This window comes from Chanos chanos, chromosome 3 (assembly GCF_902362185.1).
Source record: "Chanos chanos chromosome 3, fChaCha1.1, whole genome shotgun sequence".
In the NCBI taxonomy this organism is placed as follows: domain Eukaryota; kingdom Metazoa; phylum Chordata; class Actinopteri; order Gonorynchiformes; family Chanidae; genus Chanos; species Chanos chanos.
In genome coordinates this window covers 54,036,354-54,059,900 of record NC_044497.1, presented here as the reverse complement: position 1 = coordinate 54,059,900, position 23,547 = coordinate 54,036,354, and the positions used below count along the sequence as shown (strand labels likewise).

At 41.3% G+C, this 23,547-nt stretch overlaps 2 protein-coding genes across 6 annotated transcripts in view; one reads left to right on the top strand and one right to left on the bottom strand.

Annotated features, from left to right (window-relative positions):
• Positions 1-5,114, bottom strand: part of apc (APC regulator of WNT signaling pathway) — a 35,057-nt gene extending 29,943 nt beyond the window's left edge. The window contains 1 exon segment of the mRNA XM_030767172.1: positions 5,085-5,114. The gene's annotated coding sequence lies outside the window, so the exon portion shown is untranslated.
• A 1,799-nt stretch (positions 5,115-6,913) lies between these two features.
• epb41l4a (erythrocyte membrane protein band 4.1 like 4A) overlaps positions 6,914-23,547 on the top strand; it is a 38,689-nt gene continuing 22,055 nt past the window's right edge. For all 5 annotated transcript variants that reach the window (XM_030767042.1, XM_030767043.1, XM_030767041.1 and 2 more), the window contains exons 1-3: positions 6,914-7,637; positions 20,646-20,750; positions 22,802-22,853. In XM_030767042.1, the coding sequence (XP_030622902.1) occupies positions 7,539-7,637; positions 20,646-20,750; positions 22,802-22,853 (256 nt within the window). In that variant the 5' untranslated portion in view covers positions 6,914-7,538. The remainder of the gene's footprint in view (positions 7,638-20,645; positions 20,751-22,801; positions 22,854-23,547) is intronic.

The following is a 23,547-nucleotide window of genomic DNA, read 5'->3' as shown; positions in this document are numbered from 1 at the left end:
CACTCATCGGGACGACGTCGAGTCACAGGCAGGACCGCACGAGCTTCTAACTCGCCTAGGTAAATCTTCACTGAGAAAATACTGCCGCAAAACCAAAAACAGCCTTTGCTCCTCATCAAAATGAATTCTGTTCCAACCCCAGAAAAACAAAAAAACAAAAAAATGCTTAAAACTATATATACTTTTTTTTATATCCTTTCTCTTGCTGCTGTTTGATGTAAATAAACACAGACGTGTTTACAAAGACGGTTTGTATTAGATGGTAAAACTCGTATCGTTTTAAAATAAAGTGTGTGTGAAACCTGGCCAATCTTCGCCCATCGCCAGAGGTGAACTTTTCAAAAAGTCAAAGCGAACGGTCGTTTCTTTCGCTCCAGTTCCGTTCTGGCACTCATCAATCCCCCAGCTCAAGACACACAGATTTCTGTTTTTACATAAGCTTGTTTCATCCTCATAGTGATAACTGGCTGCAGTTTAATACAGCTTTATAACTGGCTGTCGTTCAGAATCTCTTTTAAAAAGCAAATCACATATCTTTTACCTCTTGTTTTTACACACAATTTGATTTTCTTTTTTTTCTTTTTTTGGGGGGGCTATGTGTGCTTGCAATGCACTCTAGGAGGCAAGAAAGGGCTTAAATTCACATTCTCTTCAGTCATGATTGTTCTATATTGTCTATTAGGAGCTTTCATACTGTAATCAGCAGCAAATGCCACAAAACCGTGTTCTTATTTATGTCTGCGGTGTGACACTGGGGCAGAATCAAACATTACGGTGTGACAGAGGAACACTCTGGAACACGACATGAGACATGTCTGCACTTTGTTATGTGAACTCTGCGTCTTACAGCTGTCACTATAATTAAATCTCTCTCGACGATTTTAGTGCAGTTTTTCAAAGACAAACGTTTACATTACAAATTACTAGAAAATGGTATTCCAGTCCGTAACATCTGCTTACGACACAAAGACCTAAAACGGAAATTCAGATAATCTCAATAAAGAGGACCAGTACTGACAAACAGTAACCTAATCCTAAAAAAACGAACAGGTCAAACGGTCAACACAACCATAAAGCTATAAGCACACACCAGACAGCAGACACATGCATCTAACACGCGGTCATATTCAAACGATCCAGAACGACTTATTACGACTTAAAATGCCAAAGGTCACAGGCTTCTGGATCAACCTGGGGGTTACATGTTTTCCTCAGGGGACACATCAGCAGCAAACCATCGTGTCAAGAGTCCAGACCCACAACCCGCCTGGTACTGGACTGGTTCCCGAACCACTACCACTCTATTATAACTATCAGTTAATAATTACACACCTCATTGCACATGCCAACAGCCCCTGTTTCCCATTACCTTCATTAAACTGCTGCAGATGATGGGCCTGAGTTGGCGATATCCAGATACATCACTGATACAAATGCATTTACTCCGCGGTACGGGATTTCAGTAGGACCGTCTGAGTCTAACCTAAGCACCTTCACCCTTGCGTGACTACAGACTGCTTTTGAAACTGTTCCAAAAATGAGTACTTCCAAAAGTGAGATAAACATCAGAGATGTTTTGCTACAAGCAGAAACTCTGATGTTTATCTCACTTGTACCAATTTTCTGATCAGTTTTAAAACCAGTCTGTAGTCATGCAAGGATGAAGCATCTACGCACCTGCATCCTTGCATGACTACAGACTGGTTTTAAAACTGTTCTGAAAATGCATGACTAAATGCATGACTTGCATGACTACAGACTGGTTTTAAAACTGTTCTGAAAATGGGTAAAGTTCTTTGGGCCATTAAATCAGAGAAGAAACTTTCACAAGTTTGGCTCACTTCACCGGGGTACCTGTCTGGCAACACAGCGAAACATCCCTGTATCAGGTATTTCCCATTCAAACCCCAGGTGTGTTACACTTCATGACTCTGTTGCAGTCCACAGGGACATAACTGACCAGGTTGTTTAGGCAGACGAGTTTGACAGATTCCCACTGACACCCATACTCAGCAGTGGTCACCAGCAGTCAAAAGCCTATGTAGTTTCAGGTCAGGGTTAAGCAAAGAATACCAACCTCCAAGCATGTTATGCCTCTTGACAACACTATGCAACGCTGAGTGTGGAAAACGAGACTGAGAGGGTTCACGCATGATGGAGAAGCACATGCTATGCTGGCCTCATCCAGTTTTCTCTACCATGGCAAAAACGGCAGAGCAGCAAGAAGGTCAGGGAGACAAAGAGCCATTGACCTTCACGAGTCAGGTGTTGTTACCACCTTCAGTTTCAACTTTCCATTAAGTCAATAATTCATGAGTCTGTCTGGCAGATGACACATGAGAAAAAAAAAACAACAACAAAAATAAAACAAAACAGCTTTCCAGCCACACAGCTGTGCTGGGTTCAGTACCAAATCGGAGGTGCGTACATTGGAATGAACCTGACAGTTATGGTGAAGTCTAGGATGTAATGGGTGCCACTCAACCCACTGGATGGCTTGTTCGGGGGGGAAAGCACTTGTTAGAGGTCAATGACAGATTCTAAGGACCAGAACATTGTGGGCAAAAACAAAGTGTGGCCCCTTTTAGCTTGGACGCCAAATGTGGTCACAAATTTACCTGTAAGCCAGACAGCGATCCATGACCTTACATAACAACAACAAAGACTGCTCCTAAAACATTATTTTTTGGCAGTGACGCTTTCATCTCAAAACCTGAGTGTGGCTGAAAATGAGGTTAGAAATGAAGAGAGCAGTTCATGAAGATCTTCACAGATTCATAGATAAGGCTTAAAGGCTGAACACAGTTCACCAACAAAAGAATCTCCCAACACGTTCACCAAGCCTGTACAATGCCGAACAGAAGAAGGCTACTCTTGCAAGGGGAGGCTGCTGTTCAAAGCCCTGAAGAGAGGAGTGTGAATAGTAAAGACATTTTTCCCCCTTTTCTAAAATTTATGTAGACTAGGCTATTGAAAAGTGCTGTTTTGGCTGATGTAGTTTTGACATTATTGAAGTAATCATTGAGGTATTTCCCCCCCCATAGATGAATTTGGCTGTGTTTTTTGCGTTCTCTTTCGTTGCTCCTCTGTGTCAAGATAACGATCGTTTTGAAGAATGCATTAACTCTGGCTTGGTTTCACGTAAAAAATGATTTCATTCAGATGATATTGCATTTGTAGGCTATTTCCTAAAAAGGGTAAAACTAAGTTAAAAAGAGAAAGAAAAAAAAAAGAAGAGGAGGAAGAAGAAGAAGAACATCAACAACAAAAAACAAAGCAGCTATCACTCTGCTAATACACAAGGCTTTTTGTGGAAACTTCTGGAAAATGTGATCAATTTATGTCTAGTAAACAAACAAGTACTCTCAAACTCCTCACTGCAGTGTACTGTTGAAAAGTGAAAAAAATAAAAAAAAAAGAAGCCTAAACCAAATGTGTAAAAACGGAGGTCTGAATAAACCCTTGTTAATGTTAGGGGCATATTCAATAGTCTTGAGATTTTTTTTTTTTTTTTTAATACCAGAGACCTGAAAGGATGGCCTGTTAAGGGGGTGGGGGTGAGGTTTTCTGAATGTGTTTTTTTCATGCAAATGAAGTCTGGTTGGTGAAAGACCTGGAGACGAGCGTTGGCAAGGAATCCCTGTTGGTCATACTTCTCTGGCTACTGTTTTCACGGTGAGATTTCCTATGCAATTTCCCCATTACTGTGGGAAAACATGTCGAGACCAAAAGCAACTTTAAATAAAATGTTCCATTTTAGACTTTCATTGCAAGCTTTCCAAATAAATAAATACCAAACCAAAGGTCTAAGGATTCCAGTCAACAATGTTATTGTGCTATTTGCTAACAGGACCAAACAGGGAGAGATAGATACACATTGTCCACATCTTCCATCATATCAAGGACCATACGGGCTACACAACAGAACTGTATTACATCAGTTATCATTTGTAACTCAATAATCATGAAAACTGCCGCCAGTTGTGTCTGCCTTCCTTTTAGTTTTTGAAGAGCTCAAACAAATTACCACTTATTTGACAATACAACTTACTTAACAAGAATGGACAGAATTCAGTTTACATGATGCATGTAGATGGATCATGGGCCTGTTTTATAACGACCTTTCTCCGTGAGTGTAATTTGTTTAATGATTTAGTTTTTAAAACAAGATGAACGGCAAAATTCAAAGAACGTTTCACCATAATAGACACTATTGTAAGTCTTTGCCATGGGACAATTCCACATCCCCGATACAGCTCAAATGGCCGTTTTTTGGTCTGCGCTACTGCAGCTTTAAAGCTTCGAAGACAGAACTAAAAACGCCGTGCAAAACAAGACGTACGCAAACTTCACCCACTATATAACGCGAGGCTATAGAATATGAGATTATCACCCAACCAAATGTCTCCAAAATCAATCTGTACACGTCTGTATTCAGTGGTATAACTGTTACCCCGACCTGCAGTTCATCAGGGACATTAAGACAAGTAACTACTGACAGAATGTTAACTTACATGACAATTACATGTTGGAAGCGTAACTGAAGTTGATTAAATAAATAACTAAGCCTACACAAAAATGCTCATTATGGACCCTGTTTTTGTTTGTGAACGCGAAGCGTGCTATGTTAGTAGCACGCAAGCAACTACAATGCATGGATTTCACTAACCATCCACATTCGTAGCCGTTTTCCTGATCACAAAAATATTTCCTAATCTCAGGTTTCTCTCCTTCAGATGTATATTTGCCATAACATTGGCGTGCGAACGCCTTTGGAACTAGCATTCCCGATTTAGCTTTTGGATGTCCTTACAGATACCTTACTCCCCAGCTAACTTAACTGGGTATTTCAGTGCCACTCTGTTTACCTCGCTAAATTTGAGATACTTTCGTCTAGCCGCTGGATTAGGGGTAGCTACAGAGGTACACACAGTACACATTTTGCCTTAAATTTGTGTTACTTTCCCGATATGGTGCCTTGTAATCATAAACCAATTCAAAATTTAAGCACCCCTTGAAAGCGAATAAGTAACAACTTCTAACAATTAGCTAGCGGACTAGCTAGAGATAGGTTAAATTCTTACCTGTACAAACATTCGTCCACTTCACCAACAACTTGCACAAGTACCACTAACAAGAAAAATCCCCGAGTGAATACTGTGGTACTTTATTTAGACGAATGAGACATTTCTTTGTCTGCGACTTTTATCACTCTCTGGAATTCGGACAAAACTTTTTCTTTTGTGTCTCCCTCGGATTTTTTCACCGAGCAGCGTCTATTTTCCCTGTTACGCCATATTGTGTTCCGTCAGTGTGCGCGCATGCTTAGTGATACGGAGCACAAAATAAAAATGTGCCTACCACCAAGCGGCGAGAAAGGTCTACGCGCCACCCTCTTTTGTCTGAGTATTGGCCTTAATAATCTAAACTTTCCTCTGGTAGTTATTTCTTTGTCTTAAGCACACACTCTGTGAAACAAAATTATATGTTATGGGCTTATTCAAATTGACCCCGGTCATTTCGATTTCAATATCTAAATGGCTTGGAATATGTCTCGGTGATTTTTTTACGTAGCCTAAACCTAAAAATATAAATATGGGTAATCAGTGAATTCCTGCGGCACTTTTTACACGTCGAGGACTACAGATCGTAGTAATGTAACGCAGTGATATTGTATTGTTATTCCGTTTAAAACATTTTCCTAATTACCTGGTCCATTTGAAATGATCTACCCGGGTTTTCTTTTTATATTTATTTATTGTACATGCAATTCAGAAACTCTCTGATATACAGAGCATGCGGAGGATCCTGTACTAATAGTACTATGTGCTTTACATGGACACGGAGAATCCCAGAATTGCAGGGAGCTAGCAATACTCAAGTACAACAGTAGGGGGCTCAAAAAGAACTTGCTTTCTGTGGCTGAATACAACGAAGTGCAGGGTAAGATTTGTCAGGAATTGCTGAGAAAGAAACCGTTGACAAAGAGGTAAAAAAAAAAAAAGTGTCTCCGTGACATTAACATGTATAAATACTTGTACATATTAGTATGTTTCAACAAAAATTGCAAGTTAGAATAATTTAAAATAAAACAGTCTACTCCCCCCCAAAACGTCGGCCTGCTTTTTCTTTGTCTAAGGCTGCTTGCAGAAACAGTATTTATATGCCGATATAAACTATTATCTGCTAGTGAAATGAGAAGCCTGACCGTGACAGTGTAAAAGTCACGTGTCATTCTTAAAATTTTAAATCATATTTAATCAAACCACATCAAAATTAAATTTCACATAACTATGTTAGTGAAGGTCAGTGGGGAACTAAAAGCGCATCAAAAGTTTCAAAATCCTTTAAGAGTCCTTTTAAGCGTCGGTGTCGTGTACAGTGTTTCACACAATTACTATACCAGACTAAATTTAGACGTCATGGGAGAGTTATCCGGATGAAAAATACAGAAACCCAAATAAACGGGCGCTGCATGTTTTTACCCATATATTCAATTCCTCCCAAACTTGTACGCTTGTAGCGCAGTCAAAGCATGCGTATGTTTCGTACAGTTCACTGACTATTTATTGAAATGCAATAGTAATCCCAAAAGAGAGAAATGTGAGTATTCCACTGCGACCAAAACTAATGCATACACTATCACTATTAATTCAACACCGACAAAATTCCCTTGTATGTACCATCCGGGTCCAGGAGGTCAGTACGATTTGAGAACAACACAAATTGCCTTTTTCAATATTTACCGTACAACACTTCTTTTCCCGACAGGGGGCAGAAATGTCACGCCCATTCTGTATCGAGACGGCAAGTGTTTTCAGGGCGGAGTTATGTGAGTGGAGGGGGGCATGTCGCCGGAGTCAAACACAGCTCCTTAGCAACGGCCAGACTGCAAGGTTGGGGCTGCTGGAACGCCCTTCCAGGTCTGTTTTAGCGTACACGGAATACTTTGGTGATGCGTCCGGCCTTCAAAAAATCGGACGTCGAGGAATAAAAGGCATACGGCTACTCAAAGGCCAGGCAAGTACTCAAAGCAAAAGGTGGACTTTGGATACTTATGAAGAACAACTCATGTGAAAACTGGAAATTCAGCATTGTAAACTCATTATTGATGGGCGTCATTGTGATTCTGGATTTGTGCCTCATCTGTTTCTCCATTAAAGAAAAATGATGGAGCAATTTCTCGAAATAACACTTTAAAAACCTCTTGTTACAAAAATTCACGAATGTGAGTTAAACATCAAACTGCATTAACCAGACGAGCATGTTATGAAGAGGGTGGTTCTACAATAGTGTGCTACCATGTGTCTATTCTGATCTTCAGAGAAAGTCGTGTACCGGTTTGTTGAAATTCAACTGTGTGAACGTCAGAACTTGTTTTGGTTCTGTTTCACTTTTTTTCGGATCATACTCTCAGATATTAAGAATAATGAATCTTCAGTTCTGCAGCCTACATCTGATGCAAGAACAGTTCCACTAAAATTTGTTTTCCGGAGTATTTGCAGTCTTCGGCGCATCGCCGGTCAAGTTTAAACACCATGAGTTGTTTCTGTTCGGTTCAAGAGGAGTTTTATTGTGAGGTGCTTCTCCTAGATGAGACAAAGTTGACGTTAACCACGCAACAGCAAGGGATAAAGGTGAGAAACTGACAAGTAATTATTCCTTTATTCTTTGTTTCTTTAAAATGATCAATTTTAATACATGCGAAGTAATGATTAATATCCTGTCAACCGTGGTACGACTTGCGCTCATGCTTTCTTGCTTTCTCTCTCTCTCTTTTCTCTCTCTCTCTCTCTCTCTCTCTCTCTCTCTCTCACACACACACACACACACACACACACACACACGTTGTATTGTATTGTAGATCTCTCCTCGTGTCCTCAGTTTTGACAGTTGACAGAGCTTACACAAAGTCCGCATGAAATTGTCAGCTCGATCTTATTCTGCAAACATGTGTTAAGAGCAGTGTCCTACGTTAAGGGCATTTAGAGGGACACCTTACACTTGTAAACGTCCTGCATATCGTTGGGCAACACCCTCAAGGCACATTACGAATGCCTTGCATTCTCCGGGATGAACAAAGACGTATCAATATCAGAGATGTGCCGTCTTTTGTTTCTGCACCTCTGGGCCAAAATATAAGCCTGTTGCTATGACAAATCCGATACCAGTTCGGAGAGAGCAATGTTAATGTCAGCTATTCTCCAAAAAACTCTATTCTACGCCTTGCAAGTAGGGCAAGTTTAAAGCAAGGTTTATGTGTTAGGCTGGCGTCAAGGTCCCTAAATACACGTTTTATCGCACGTTGGGTTGCATGTTCTGTCATGAAGGATAGAGGTTTCTGATCACCAGCTCTCTCATAAGCTAAAGATAGCAGATTATAGCATAACGAAAGAGGAGGAGCTAAACCACAGTTGTAAATCTGTTTGAGCAGTAGCTGTTACATATCTCTACCAGGTGACAGACATCTTTTTATTTTCTTTTTTTTTTATGTTGAACCCTTTATAGAAATTGTCATTCTGAAGCCTCAAAAAATAGTGGTAACAGAATGAAGAACTGTGTTATGTTTTCAAGACAAAGCTGTAACAGACATTTATGATACTTGCCGGTCTCTCTCTGATGCTGACAGTTATGTCCGCCCCCCCCCACCCCCCCCCCAAGTGAGTATCCCAGCGGTTCACGGCTCACGGTGACATGTGAAAATAAAGTACAGAAAAATAAGTCTGAATTTTGCGGAGACACACACACACACACACACGGGCCTGTCGTAAGGCAGACCACCATTATTCCTGATCTGTTCGCTGTGAAAGCATACGCAAGAGAATGCTTATTTGAGTCAAAGGTTTGTCTTCCGTAGGAAGAGCTGCTTGTCGAGGAGTAGAGAAAGGTTTGAGCTTTTTGATTTGATATGCAAAAGTGAGAAAGTCACTCCACGCGCTTGCTATCACACACACACACACATACACACACACACACGTGTCACAGCATCCACGTTTACCATACTTGTCATGTTCTCTCAAGACAAGAGACCATCAGAGAGATCAGGTAGCGCATTCAGCTTTAATTGTTAATGACAGAAGGTGGTCTCTTAGATAGCCACCTTACTGTACAGCTCTGTTAGTCCTTTTGTGTATCACAGACCAGGTGAATACATGTTCACAGCACTTCTACCCTCTTTGAACATTGTGAATCTGTCTGTCTGTTTGTCTGTATGTCTGTCTGTCTGTCTCTGTCTCTCTCTCTCTCTCTCTCTCACACACACACACACACATACACCCCACACACACACTTACACACACAGGCATTATATTGTAGGCCTTTCTCCTCACGTCCTCAGCCATGGCTTTGACAGTTTACAGAGCTTACTCATAGCTTCCCTTTCTCTTCATTTCCACTCTCTTTCTCTCTCTCCCTTTCTTTTTGTCTGCCCCCCCCCCCACCACACACACACACACACACACACACACACACACACACACACAAACACACGTGCACACACCATTACCCATTGGTCCACTGAATACCATAGAGTAAATGTCTAAACCATTTTAAACTGCTGCTGCTTAGATCTGGATATAGTTTTAAGGTTAAAAGATTAATAGTCAATGCTGTTACCGACCCTATAATGCTGTTTGGTATTGGGGGAAACAAAAATCACTGTCTCCAACAGGGGTTAGATGAATTATGAATACACAACAGCATTGAATGTTTCATTCAAAACGTCCTTGGCGGCTCCCAACCCAATACAAAGCCACATTACCAGGGAGAGACAGACGGAACAATGACAAGATTCAAATTAAACATGCAAGGACAGAGGGTAAAATGTAATACGTGAGGCCAGAAAAGTCTCTTTACGATGACGAATTGTTCCCCTGAGATGCAGAGATTCTGTTTTAGCCTTCCATTCTTCCCGTTTCCTTTTTTTTTTTTAGACACGCAGGGAAAGAGAAGGCCTTTAAAAAAAAAAAAAAAGTCAAAACAAAAAGTCCACCAAACAAAAGGACCACAGGGGGGTTCTGGTTTAATATGCTTATAGACCTTGCTTTCCAAGCACATTAGAAACAACATGACCCGGTAAACACTGATGAGTGAACGTGCATAGGTGGATGTCAGTTTTTTTTTGGATTTGATTGATTGCTATGGGCTGTGATGCTCCAGGAGTGCCCCCTAGAATAAGTGTATTTATTTACACAGAGCTTTGCTTTTCTCTCTCACACACACACCCACAAACACACACACCCACACACACCACACACACACCACACACACACACACACACACACACACACACACACTTCAGCACACAAAGACGCCATTCAGTTTGCCCCAAGGGGGATGTGTGGGGTTTTGCGTGAAGAGCAGAAACACTCACATGCTCTCGCTGCAACAAAAGAGAAAGAGAGAGAGAGAGAAAGCCCAAACATAGCAACTCAGACAGCACAGACAAGCTCTGCTTTTCCTGTCTTTCAGAGTTTGTGGTCTCTTGAGTTGACCAGAGGTAATATTTAACAAAAAAAGGGCTTATTTTAGTTACAGGTTAAAGTTTTTCTGCTCAGTGTCATATAAGCCATCTTTGTTTTCTATACTTCCTGAAACACAATGATTTTGTTATTTCAACAGATCGTCTCCAGGGCTGTCACAAAAGAATGGGCAGCATTCCATGCCTAGGAAGTGATGTTGTAAGACAGGAAAAATCCACTTAAGGGCAAAACCAAATAGAGTGCCAGTCCTTTGTTGATATATTAGCTTAAAATCTATACCCCTGTTCAAAACGCTTCCCTAGTTCTTTATTTAAAGGCTACAGATGCATTGCTATCCTCCTACTGTTATCAATGTTCATAACCCAATTTTAAAGATTAAAAAAAACAAAAAAATAAACTGAAACAGGCACCATACATTTTGATGGAATGAAGATATCAGATCGTTTGACAAAGTCTGTGTTTACTGTTGGCCAAACCCATTTGGCGCTTGCTGTTGATCGAAGACCTTGGCATGAATAGACATTAAGATGACGGTTCTTTGACCTCAGCGAAGGTACTTTGACTGATAAGATGAAGGGATAGGAGGAGAAAGAGAGAGAGAGAGAGAGAGAGCAGGGATTAGCAATTCCTGTGAATTTCATCGCAGTTAAAGCCTCACTGATTTCGCCACCTTCCCCCCCGACAAACCGGCGAGGAGCCTGAGGAAGGCCCGTGTTGTGTTTGGGAGCGTGCCTGGTACTCACTGGACACTGGTCTTGAGTCCAGACAAAGGCAGAAGAATCTCCGTGTAGTATGGGTGTGATGAGTTGGAACAGATTTGCCTTGACTGGGTTTAAGATGGACTAATGCCGGATTTGGATCAAGTTTGTTAGTGCTCTCTTTAATAGGATCTGTCCTGTTGACTCATCAGTTTTATTCAACACAAACGACCTATGAAAACCAATTTTCGCCCTCCCCCCTTGACAGTATGTATTCTGTGTTCTGTTTGTCCACTAACAAGAAACCAATGCTCTGTTAGTCCCCAGTGAATCGAGAAAGCATTTTCATTTTTTGCACTTTAGACCACCTTAAGAAATTATTTTCCCAAGTTGTGATCTGTTGTTACCAGAGATGATGTGTCATTTCTGACAGAAATATGTGATATGGAATTATGTGTTGATTGCAGAAGAAGGGCTAGTAGATGTGACGTTACAGTGGTGTTTAATTGTGTCCTTGCATGCGTGCAGGCATGTGTTATTGAGAGGTTATGGTTGTGTACCTGCCTGAGATAGGCACAAGCATTCTCCCAGGTCGTTCCCTTAAAAAAGCCCTTTAGATCCGCAGATGATTTGCAGGTTGTCCTAGAATCTGACACAAGAGATATTTTGGTATGATCTAAAGCTGTCACTGCCTGGTTTAAAGAACACACAGACACACACACACACACAGGCACACACACACACATGTATGCACGCACGCCTGCGTACACAAATGCATGCACACACACACACACACACACACACGTGTACACAAACACACACACATAAACACAAACACACACACACAAATAACATACACACACACACACACACAAATTCATAAAACACTTTTCCAACCACAGAGAAAGAAAAATGTAACAGTGCAAACAAACTCTGAAGTTGACCTTATGTTCAAAGAGCCATTTATTCTGAGTGTCATGGAAATACAATCAGGCAATCATGCATCCATTAGGACCATAGAATAAATACTAACATCAAACATCTCATCTGTATCAGTGGCTTAATCACCACACTCAACGCTGTTCTCTACTTCAAAGCGACAACTTAAAAAAAAAAACTCACATTTTTTTTTTTTTCTTTTAAATAAACATTCTCATTCAGAGGTTTCGCCTTGCACCATCAAATTCACAAAGGCCCTGATCCCTGTCATTATAATTTATATCTGACCTCTCCGGGGGCAGGAGCGCAGGAGGTTGACCACACGACCATCGACCCGGAGAACGTTTTTTGCGAGAGGCAGCACAACGTGAATCAGGGATCACGCCTTCAGGTCTAACGAGTGTGAACTGGGTGGACAAGATTTAAAAGGCTTAAACGGGGATAGAAATAGACCAGGGTGGTAATCTTGGCATGGACTGACTGTCTTCAGTCACAGGGCCAGACGTAATCCCCTTTATGAAAAGGCAAGGGTTGGCAATGACGACGTTGTTTTCATAGCTATGCATTCTTTACACACAAACACAGGCTGCGGTTCGCCACAGAAAATTCCCCTTTTTTCTTTTTTTTTCTTTTTTGCCAAAGGTCTTTGCTAATGGGCACGTCAAGATAAAGAGTGCTTGTTTTTTCTTGTGATCTTTAATGAGACAATTACCACGTTAAAATCACAGACAAAAAACCAACAACAACAACAAAATAATAAATAATACCACAACGCAACGGGAAAGAATGTCGTGACTGACGGGAATGTTTGAAATCGTAATGTCTGTCAGCAACACCGTCACATAAAACCTTATGGTAAATACTCTGGATGTGAGACTGGATGGAGGGAGCTCGGTGTTGCTGTTGTAGAGCAGTGTCCTGGCGTGAGGTTACACGGTGGGCCCAACCGTCTCCGTAGTCATAGGAGCTGTCTCTCTCATCCCCTACGTCAGCGGCTGCTACACAGACGTCTGCACTTAGAATTTGTTACTTTTTCATGTAATTGATATTAAAGGAATGAAATACTTCAAGGACCCACGCCACGCTCTCCAATGTATTATTGATTTAACATGAATTATTAGTGTCGCTGCTCTAATTTTAAACCTGTCCACGCACATTTTGCTAAAAGTAGATCCCCCACGAGAGAGATGAGATTTTTCAGCTTTTAGTGTTTACAGTGCTTTGATATTTCTCCGTTTCGATGCCACTTGCATTTAGAATCTTTATGGATGAAATGGAGCATATATCTATAAAAGTTTCCTAGATCTCTAAACAGCTATATCATGTGTGGTTCGGAAAACTAAGAGCTTGTTTGTGTAACAGTTGAAAAGAAAAAAAAAAACAGATGAGAAGATTTTTAATGGCTTTTAATGGAGAACCCTTACAGTGAACATTCTTGGTTTACATTAAGATTACATGTGATTATGGTCTGAATGGTAACAGTTAAGAATACAGAATCCTGAATGGAGCATGATATTTCAGTCTTGTTTTTTATGTTACCGTCGGGATCATATCTGTCACTTTTAGTATGTGGGTGTGGGTGTGTGGTTGGGTGCATGCATTGTAAGGTGATTCTCTATTAGAAAAATGTTACATGCGTCCTGTCACCCTCAGGTCAACATTTCATTCCCATTATTTCTTGATGTGGGTTAATGACTTTGACTTGGGTTTGAGTGTCAAGTTTTCTCAGCTGGATTGTGTGTGTGTGTGTGTGTGTGTGTGTGAGTGAGAGAGAGAGAAATAGAGGGAGAGGAAGAGACAGAGAGAGAGTGTGAGTGAGCTAGCAAGTGAGTGGATAAGTGTGTGAGTGAGTTTCTAGGAGTCACTCCCAAACAAGTAATTGCTTGTGAACTTTGTGCTTGTAGTTTGTGTGCGTGTGTGCGCACTTGTGTATGTGTGTGTGTGTGTGTGCGTGCGTGCGTGCTTGTGTATGTGTGTTTATATGTTTATGTGTCTGTTTAGTGTGTTTGGGTTCACTCTCAAACATGATGCAACTGGTTATGTATTTAGTGTTAGTGGTGGTGATGGTGTGCGTGTGTGTGGTTGGTGTTGGTCGTTTGTGTGTGTGTGTGTGTGTGTGTGTGTGTGTTTGGTTGTTACTGGTGTGGTGGAGGGATTGTGCTTAAGGACTCTATGGCGACTGCTGTATAAAAAATTCTGTCCTTTAGCTGTTACCCACTACACAGTGTGTGTGTGTGTGTGTTCTGTGAACCGTTAAGCAGATTTGTTTTTCAATAATGTGTAGTCGCTACAACCCCCTGGCTCTTTTGAGTCTCCATCCTCCGTCCTGAAAAACCCTCCGCTGTTTTGTTTTTTTTTTTCACTCAGGCCCCCAGACCCATTCTCTGCTCTTCCCTGAAGTCATTGTGGTAAAAAAAAAAAAAAAAGAGAGAGCGAGAGAGAGAGAGAGAGAGAGAGAGAGAAAAAAACGCATTAAAGATCTAGTGTAGCCCAGATTTACAATCACATTTAATAGAGTCCTGCTTTCTGTAGCCACTGTTGTACATTTGTTGCACACTCTCTATGTGTCTGCACATGGAATGTGAATCTATCACTTCACCTCTAAATAATTACCTGTACATCCAAAACGGCATAGTTGAGCCGCAGAGTTACTCTCAAGCTATTAGATTAACTGCATTTCCCAGTAGCGAGGTGTCAGCGTCGCTAGTTTTCAAAATCGAGTAGCTTTTGGTAGCATTGAAGCTGTTTGATCGATCACGTAGCGGGGTAACGTCGACTAACATCATATTGTTTCATTTCCCTCGACAGTAATCGATCCAGTCGTGCGTTTCGTTTGGGGCAAATGACTCATTAAAATGGAATTATATGTGCAGCTTTTGAACAACACTTTAATGTGGGGAAAGGCTCATAAAAACTTTGGAAGGCTTCCACTGTGTCAAGTGAATAAGCACCTCTTATGAAACACACACACACACACACACACACACTTACATACTACAAACACTGTCATGTTATTCTTGGCAAAATATGTTTTATGTCTTGAGTGTTTCACATTGTACCCATTTTGTGGGTACATTTGATCCTAATTAGGGTCGCGGGTGGTCCTGGAGCCTATCCCAGCACTCACTGGGCGAAAGGCGGGGAAACACCCTAGACAGGTCGCCAGTCCATTGCTGGTAGCTTATTAGTATTATTTTTAACTAGTCTCAGAGACTACGTCAATCATGGAGTAGCTTCAATGTGGCAAGTTACTTTTGCCATTGCCATGCAGCCTCAGGTGTAACTAGCTACATTTCTCTGAGGAATAACTATCTTGTAGCTGAGCTATGTTTTCTTTAGAGTCCCTGGTTAATTTAACTTGCTGCATTTTTAAGTAGCTCACTCAACACTGCAAAACAGTACGAATGTATAGGCTAATGTTGTTTCCCACCGTCTCCACGGCACCCGCCCACTTCTGTGAAACAGGTGGCTTTGATTGGTTAACAGGCCACTCATTATGAGGCATTCTGTCATTAATAGGATTCTGCAAGGCTAGTGCCGGATCAGTGATGGCAGGGTTCAGCGTTATGAACAACAGCTTGTGTTTACAACCAGGTAACTATGGCAACTGCCAGCGACAGTGGTGGCACCATTGTAGGAAATACTGGCATCTGGACTGTTTCCAGGGGTAACCAAACCGGGGAGAGACAGAGAGAGAGAGAGAGATTGAAAGAGGCATAGTGTTTCTGTGTAACAGTGCAGGCAAGCGGCAAGCAGTGTATCTTCTGTTTGAGGAACATGGGGGAATGTTCTCCAGATACACCAAGAGAGCAAAAAGAGGCTCTGGGTGTTTCTACTGAATTTCCCAGTGGGAACTGTGGAACATCTGCCGATGAACGAGTCCTCATCCATACAAACCCACTTCCCTCAACCCCCCCCTCCTTCCCTCCCCCCCTTCCCTCCCTCCCAGGGGTTAATGTGCTAAGACAGAACAGGATCTGCTTCTCCTCCCATAACCGCTGGTACCTACCACACGAGTACAGCAAAGGAAAAAAAAAAAAAACACCCAGAGGACAGCAGATGGTCAGGTCTCATTATTCAGTGACCCTGCTACCATGGAAACAGAGGGGGTGGCATGTCAGAGGGAGTTATATATTTCAAAGGACCTCTTAAATGAGCCAGTGCCCCCCACACATACAAACACACACACACAAACACACACACACACACACACACACACACACACACACACACACACACACACACACACACACCAAGTAGCTTAGAAGCTTAGAAATATGGATGCCAACCTCAGTCCTCTTACTTTCCAAGACAATAACAATGTCAGATGAGCCCAGTTTTGCTGAATAACACAAACTTGTTGGAGGTTATGTTTATAGAATTGTGGTAGATTAAACAGAAAACTGATGTGATTTGTAGACGTTGGAGGAAATCTACTCCATTTTGCTCCACATTATTACATCAGTTAATACTCATATTGTGAATTAGCTGATCTGGATTCAGTTAGTTAGCCTAATCTTCTTTCTTCCTCTTTGGGACATAATGCTTTAACCGGGATTCTGTTTGTGGCTTAACGTTTTGACCTGAACCACCGCAAGCACAAACACATGCATCTGTTTCATTTCACCCCCCCCCCAAAAAAAAACTTCCAGAAAAAAAAACATCCAGTTTTACAGAACTGAACTTTTAGTCAAAGCCAAGCCTCATGCGTATTTGTCTTATTGATTGCAGTGCTGTGAGCGAAAGGCCAAGGACTACCGGCTGTTCATCTCTGTCTATTAAGTCAATATTTGGGCCATGTCGTCAATCATAATTACAGGGCAAACAAGAAAAGAAAAAACTATGAAGTCATTAAGAGGATGCAACAAATTAGTTTTAAATTCAGTTTATAATAAATGTTAATATGTTGTGTAATTCCATAAACAAAGCCTCAATCAAATTAACCGTACCAGCCCCTAAAAGCCATTTCGAGATTGTTCGATTCGGTTCTGAATGAGAACAGATTGCGCCGAGGTTTCTCTCCCTCTGGTTTTTTTTTTGGACTCAGAATCAGAATGTTTACCTCCCCTTGATCCTGTAAAATTCTCCCTTGCCACCTCCGTCGCGGGGAGCGAAACAAGGAGTCGTCTCCTCCAACCACCAGCGTCTTTCACACAAGCCACGTGGCCTCCTCTGGCTTTTTCAACACTACCTGACCCTAAAATGCAAACAAACACAACATCTTTCATTCTATTTTTTCTTTTTCTGGAAGCGCATTAAAGTGTTCCAGCAATACAGTGACTGGAATCTAAAGTAAACAGGCTCAGGAACACACGTGAATAGTCACTTTTGTTGAGCCGCATTCTGTAAGATTTGACGCACTTCAGTGACCAACTCAAATAATGGCACACAGTCAGGGATTCTTAAAGACTGATTAGTGACCTGAGCTTAGTTCAGTTATTTTAACCTAAAATAGAGGTGTTTTTTTTTTCTTTCTGTATTTCTTTACTTCAAAGTTCAACGCATTGACTTAAAAATGTTTGAAAGATGACAGGGATATCACAGACTAAAGTTCTTCACATTACAGGCAGGTTACTGGTAACTTTAATTTGTGAAACAAACAAATCTTTTCGTCAGAATCGATGTTTGGCTCAGTAACAAGGTCAGGGAGCAGTCTAGAAATGCAAGAGATGCAGTCCGGATCGAAGGGAATCGACAACATGTCGGTGCTTTTTGAAATGCGTTTTGAACAACCAGGTTTTAGGTCGGAGAACGCTCACAAAATATGCGATGGGTGTGTTCAGAAATCCAAACGGAATTCAAGTGAAACTCTAGATTTCTCACAAGGGTGTGGATAAAGACAGGCAGAGATTTAGAAGAGCATCAGTAAATGTTAGGAGGGAAAACGCTTCCTCTCCATTCACGTTCTTCCTTCCAGTGTTGTTTTAACAATCCCACCCTGACCACCAGAAACGTCTTATCGGAGGAAAAGTTATGACAGGAATGCTGGGAGCGCATTGAGGAGGGGTTGTCTCTGGTAAACAGTTCTGCGTCAGTGCTAACCACCGCTTGGGTCCCGGTGAGGACATCGCATTGTGTGTTATTTACCCAGCGTTTTATACTTCAGCCACCCAAGGCAATCTGGATTTGGGTCACTGCCGTGACGTACACCGAATATCACCCTGTCTGTAGAGCAGATCAGCAACAAAAGGCTGATTTTCTTGAATTGGTCATGCGTTGTTTGTATTAGATTACTACCTAGAGGAACGAAAGAGAGAGAAAAAAAAAACAAGAAAATGTTAAGGACATGTTTACATTTTTTTTTTACTCTTTTATACTTTACACTTTTTCACACTTTCACACGTTTATATTTGTGTAGGATGAGACGTCACATGTAAACATCAGCTTACATAATCAGCTGAAAAAACAAAAAACCAAAACAATGAAAAAAAAGTCATAGTGTGCTATTGGTTATTCGAGCACTTGGGAGTCACTGCTAAAACGTTTTTTTTTCCCCCCATACTCTGTTCTTTTCTACTATGGTATGTGTAATCTGAGACAGGGTGACATTCACGGTTCATCTTTTAAAGGCTGTAATAGACGGTCAGGTTCTCTGTGTGACTGGGAATCCTAACAGAAGTAGCCAAAACCCTGCAGGACCAGGTGGGGTTCAGGTTTCCACCAGACTCGGCAGAGACACATAATCCGGAGTGTGTCAGGAGTGTGGTCATCACCTTCACACACATGCGCGCGCGCACACACACACACACACACACACACACAAACAGTTGTATGTCATGAAACATCACAGCACTTCATTCAGCATATCATTCATCATCTCCTTTCATGTAGGATCATATTTCATTGTTTTGACAGATTTTTTTTTTAAAAAAAAGACAGGATATCATTTTCAGTTTTGTTTTGTGTCTCGGATAATGAGCAAGGAGACTGCCTTTAAAAATGAAACAAATAACCTAAATGAAATCCTCAATTGCATAATATATCTTGCGTAGGGCATGTCGCGTAGGCTTACAGCATCAACGCGGAGAGCAGCCTCTTTGTGCATCATCTCCCGTGTCTAACACTCATCTTGTATAAAGGTCAATTCAAGGCAGAAGTGGAGGGAATGTCAAACAAGAGTAATGCTTTGAGAACGAGCGCCATAACGTATACCTCACTGAGCCGTCCCCTGCAGGTACATCAGGGCTTAGCGTTACCGCTGCTCAACGGTCGCTTCCTCTCAGGTTTGTCAGAGCGAGACAGGAACTGAATGCACGTTTTTCAGTGTACACAGACAGGGGATTAAGGTACAAATATGTAATATTTGCACTGTCACTTAGTCCTACGAGTCACAGCAAAGAAAATGACTGCCTCGGGCTGCGTCCATACAATCTTTTTTTTTTTTTTTCCTTCCTTTTCATTTCCTGCCGTTTGCAAGGCTAGATCTTCAGCTTGGGCTTTGGCCCGCGTGCTTGTAACAATTAGATTCTGATGTGTGCTGTTGGAAAAATACAGCAAATGTTTGAGATGGATGTCATTTCGCTGTAAGGTCGTCTGTTAACGTCAGCGACCTATGTTCCTTTTTGCCCGTTACACGTGAGTGTAAAATTGAAATACGGTATTGCATTTCGGCAGTATCCCGGTTAGGTAAAGCTCGTCTCTTTTGTTTTCCTCTTTTCCTCTTCTTCTTTTTCCTTTTTTTTTTTTTTTTTTGGTTGAATTCTTGTGGTAATCACACTGGTTCTCTCAGATCACACACCCTCTGGATGGTTGTGGAAATATGCCGTCAGGCCGCCTACCGTACCTCTCTGCTGAACTGTTCAGTGATCAGGGTGCACGGCCTCCAGGATAAAAGGCAATCACAGAGACATAGGCGTCTGTCACACAGCGTACTTGCCATTCCGTTTAATCAAGCGAGCCCGAGAATCTGGATCTCCTCCAGTTAGATTTTATGTCAAGCGAATCCACACGTGTCGTGAAGGTTGCGAACACATGCACATCCGCTCTGTGATGGAGCATTCCTGTATGTGTGAGAGAACAAATTTCAAACAACGATAAGCCAAAGTAAGCAAATCCGTTTCCTCCTCATTCTACTGATGAATATCAGAAAATCCAGTGGAGTTACTCAGAGAGGTCTGAGGTCATATACATCAGACCAAAGTTCAGTTCCCCTTGATCTATATGCTTGTATTCATCAGGATTATGAAGTTGTTATTCTCATGCTGTAAGAATGCGAACCTTAAGAAATTAACATAAAAGCATGTTTTTGCTAATGGCATTGCAGTTATAAATCACTAAAGGATGCATCGTTTCGTCAGATGTGTGATTTGTACATATGGGCTGTATGAGAATTAAACTCAAATTCACAAGACGCACTCTCTTACTCTGACAAAAAAAAAAAGGGGGTGAAAGTTCAAGGACCTTGTCGAGAGACAAAACAGATACGCCCAGCTCCAGCTGAACAAGTTTCACTTAAAACGATGAACTCAAAAGCTGTTTTCTCAGAAACTCAAATAATGTTTCTTACATCCTTGGTTGTACTCCACAGAAATCGACCAAGGGGTCCGTAGTGCTGGACTTTGTGTTTAACCATGTGAACCTGGCGGAGACGGATTACTTTGGCCTGCGTTACTGTGACTGCAGTCACCAGACGGTGAGTACCCACGTAGACTTAGAACGGTCATACAAGACACATGGATTGATTTTCCACAGCTGTCGTGGAGAGATGGTGTATTTTTTTTTCCCTCCGTTGCTTTTAATTTCTAAAGTTGTTTTTTTTGTTTTGTTTTGTTTTGGTTCGGGTTTTTTTTTTTTGTTCTTGGCTGTCCTCGTGAAAGTACGGCGAGGATTGAGAGGTGATTACGTTTGCCCCCGAGCTAAACTTGAGGTTACACCAAGTGCAAAACTGTAAAAAAAAACAAAAAAAAAACAGAGGCCAATAACGACGCACCAGCAGCCGTGCGCCTGTGGAAGCACAGTGGATGGGCGGTATCTGCTGCAATGCCTTCTGGGCCTTGTCCACAAAACGTGGATTTATTACAGAGCTGGTACAAAGTGAGAGGTGTGTCTTTATGTTAGAGAGGATAAATCAACTGCAAAAAAAAAAAAAAGAAAAGGGAAAGTCAGGAGGGGGGGAGGGGGGTCAAAAGTGTAGTTCAAGCAGGTTCTATATGTGCTCTGATTCATTACATCTTTTTTTTTTTTTTTTTTCTTATCACAGTTCGATCTTACGTGAAGACAAATTTAGGAATATGTAGGTATGTTCATTTAGATAACCAAAACCACAGCAAATCAAAGAGATCATTTGGATTAGAAACCTTCCAGTTACATCTCTTTCCACTAGCGATACTAACAAAAAAAAAGAGAGAGAGAGAGAGAGAAGAGATAAGAAAAAGTCCGCCAGTTCTTTGTGCTGAGGTGCACAGGTTTCTGTATGTGTTTGGTATTTTACGTAAATTAACATCCTGTTTGTACGCAGTTATTAAAAGACCTAAAGGAGGAAAACTTGTTCAGAGTTGTCTGTGAGGGCTGTTCCCCAGAGACAACAGTTCAACCTGCTCCAGAAACAGAAGAAATGAGTGTCTGGCAGGAATACGTGTCTCCTTCAGTGTGGTAAAATGAAAGCGACGTTGCCTCGGCGGAGGACCCTCAAACAGATCCCGGTCAGACCCTGTTGAGTTCGAACCCAGCCAGCCAGCATTACTTCAAAGCATGTGAATGTTTTCATTTGAGACTGTGACACGTTATTCGTTTAACCGAGGCAATAACCGTTAATTCATGGAGTTATTTCATGCATACACACGAACGAAAGTGTAGGCTTTGCCTTTCACTCCATGACACGGAAACAGCGGCATGGTACAGGGTAGTTTTGCCTGAAAGGAAAAGTAGACACCACAGATACAGTCAAAAAAAAAAAAAAATTAAAAAAAAAAAAAAAAAATTAAAAAAAAAAATTGACCATTGGCTATTAAATCTACGCCGTGCCCTGAGGACAATGTTTCTCAACCCTGCTCCTGGAAGTTCCACAGCCCTGCCCGATTTTTGGCCCCTTTCTGCTCTAACACACATGATTCAGCTCGTTAAGGGTTTGGTAATTAGCTGATGTGTCAGATCAGTTGTGTTAGAGTCGGGAAAGATCGAGCACATGCAGAAAAAAAGCACTCCAGGAGGAGTAGAGAAACACAGACTGATTTATAACACATTCGTTAGAGTTGTATAGTTGGATGTATTTTTTTTTTTTTTTAAGGGAGGAAAGCTATCTCATATGGTCCCTAATGTACTATCCCTAATGTAATCTGAACCGTAAATATGTCATTTGGGGGGATTTTTTTGGCTACGTGCTGCGACCTGCCTAAGGTTCACTTTTTATTGATACGGATTTTAATTATTCTTGCATATTTCTTTTAACAAGCGCATTTTCAAAAAGGCCGATTTGAAGTGTCTCTGTGTGGTACCAGTATCGGCATGACTGAACATCACAGCGCTCAACACATCTGTGTTAGGAGCCTGTGCGAGGAGCGGAATAAAATGCAAATCCCTCTTTCTTTCTTTCTTTCTTTCTTTCTCTCTCTCTTGTACAGAAACTATTTGGGTTTCAATGTTAGGATGTTTTGATTTTAAAAAATACATTTGGAAAGTATGTATCTGGTGTATATTAATATTTTGTGTGTGTGTGTGTGTCTGTGTTTGCACACTCTTTTACAGTATTGGCTCGATGCTACAAAAACACTCGCAGAACATAAAGATTTAATAGCAAGTAAGTATGAACCAGTTTCCACCCTGTTATCTTTCAGTGCACTCCTTCTCTGAGAGTGTTTGGGGTTTTGCGTAACGGACAGCATAAATGAGTAAGCAGTAAAAAAAAAAAAAAAAGCCCGTCACAAAGACAGGAAACAGTATTTTGAAGAGAGCAGATATGAGAGGGCCGGCTGACAATGAAAGGGGATTCGTTTATCGCTCTTACTGTTTTTGGTTAAGAGGCGTTTAATTACCTGCCACGCCAGGTGCCTTGTTTAGCCTTTAGACTTTTTGTTTGAGGAGTCTGGGAGAAACAGGCAGATTCTAAATAAACTGAAAGACTGTGGAGTTGTGATGATTGTGCCAAGACTCCAGCAGCTCTAACGGTTTACTCCCCGGTCTCCTCGGCTGATTAAAAATTGATTCACATCACTGTAAACGATGCACTCATTTTCCGCAAAGGCCTCTTGACAAAATTGATATTTCTTTTCCACCGATAATGAACCTCTTAAAATACATTTTGAACCTCAAGGTCCCTGAATGATTATGCATCATATGGGCAATACATCAGAGAAATGGAGAGCAAAGTGTGTGTGTGTGTGTGTGTGTGTGTGTTATTAGCCAGTCCCTGGCCTTTTAATCACTGACATAGCTGCATCAATGAAGAATGTCAGCAATAAACATTTTAGTATTATTAGTATCACAAATAAAAC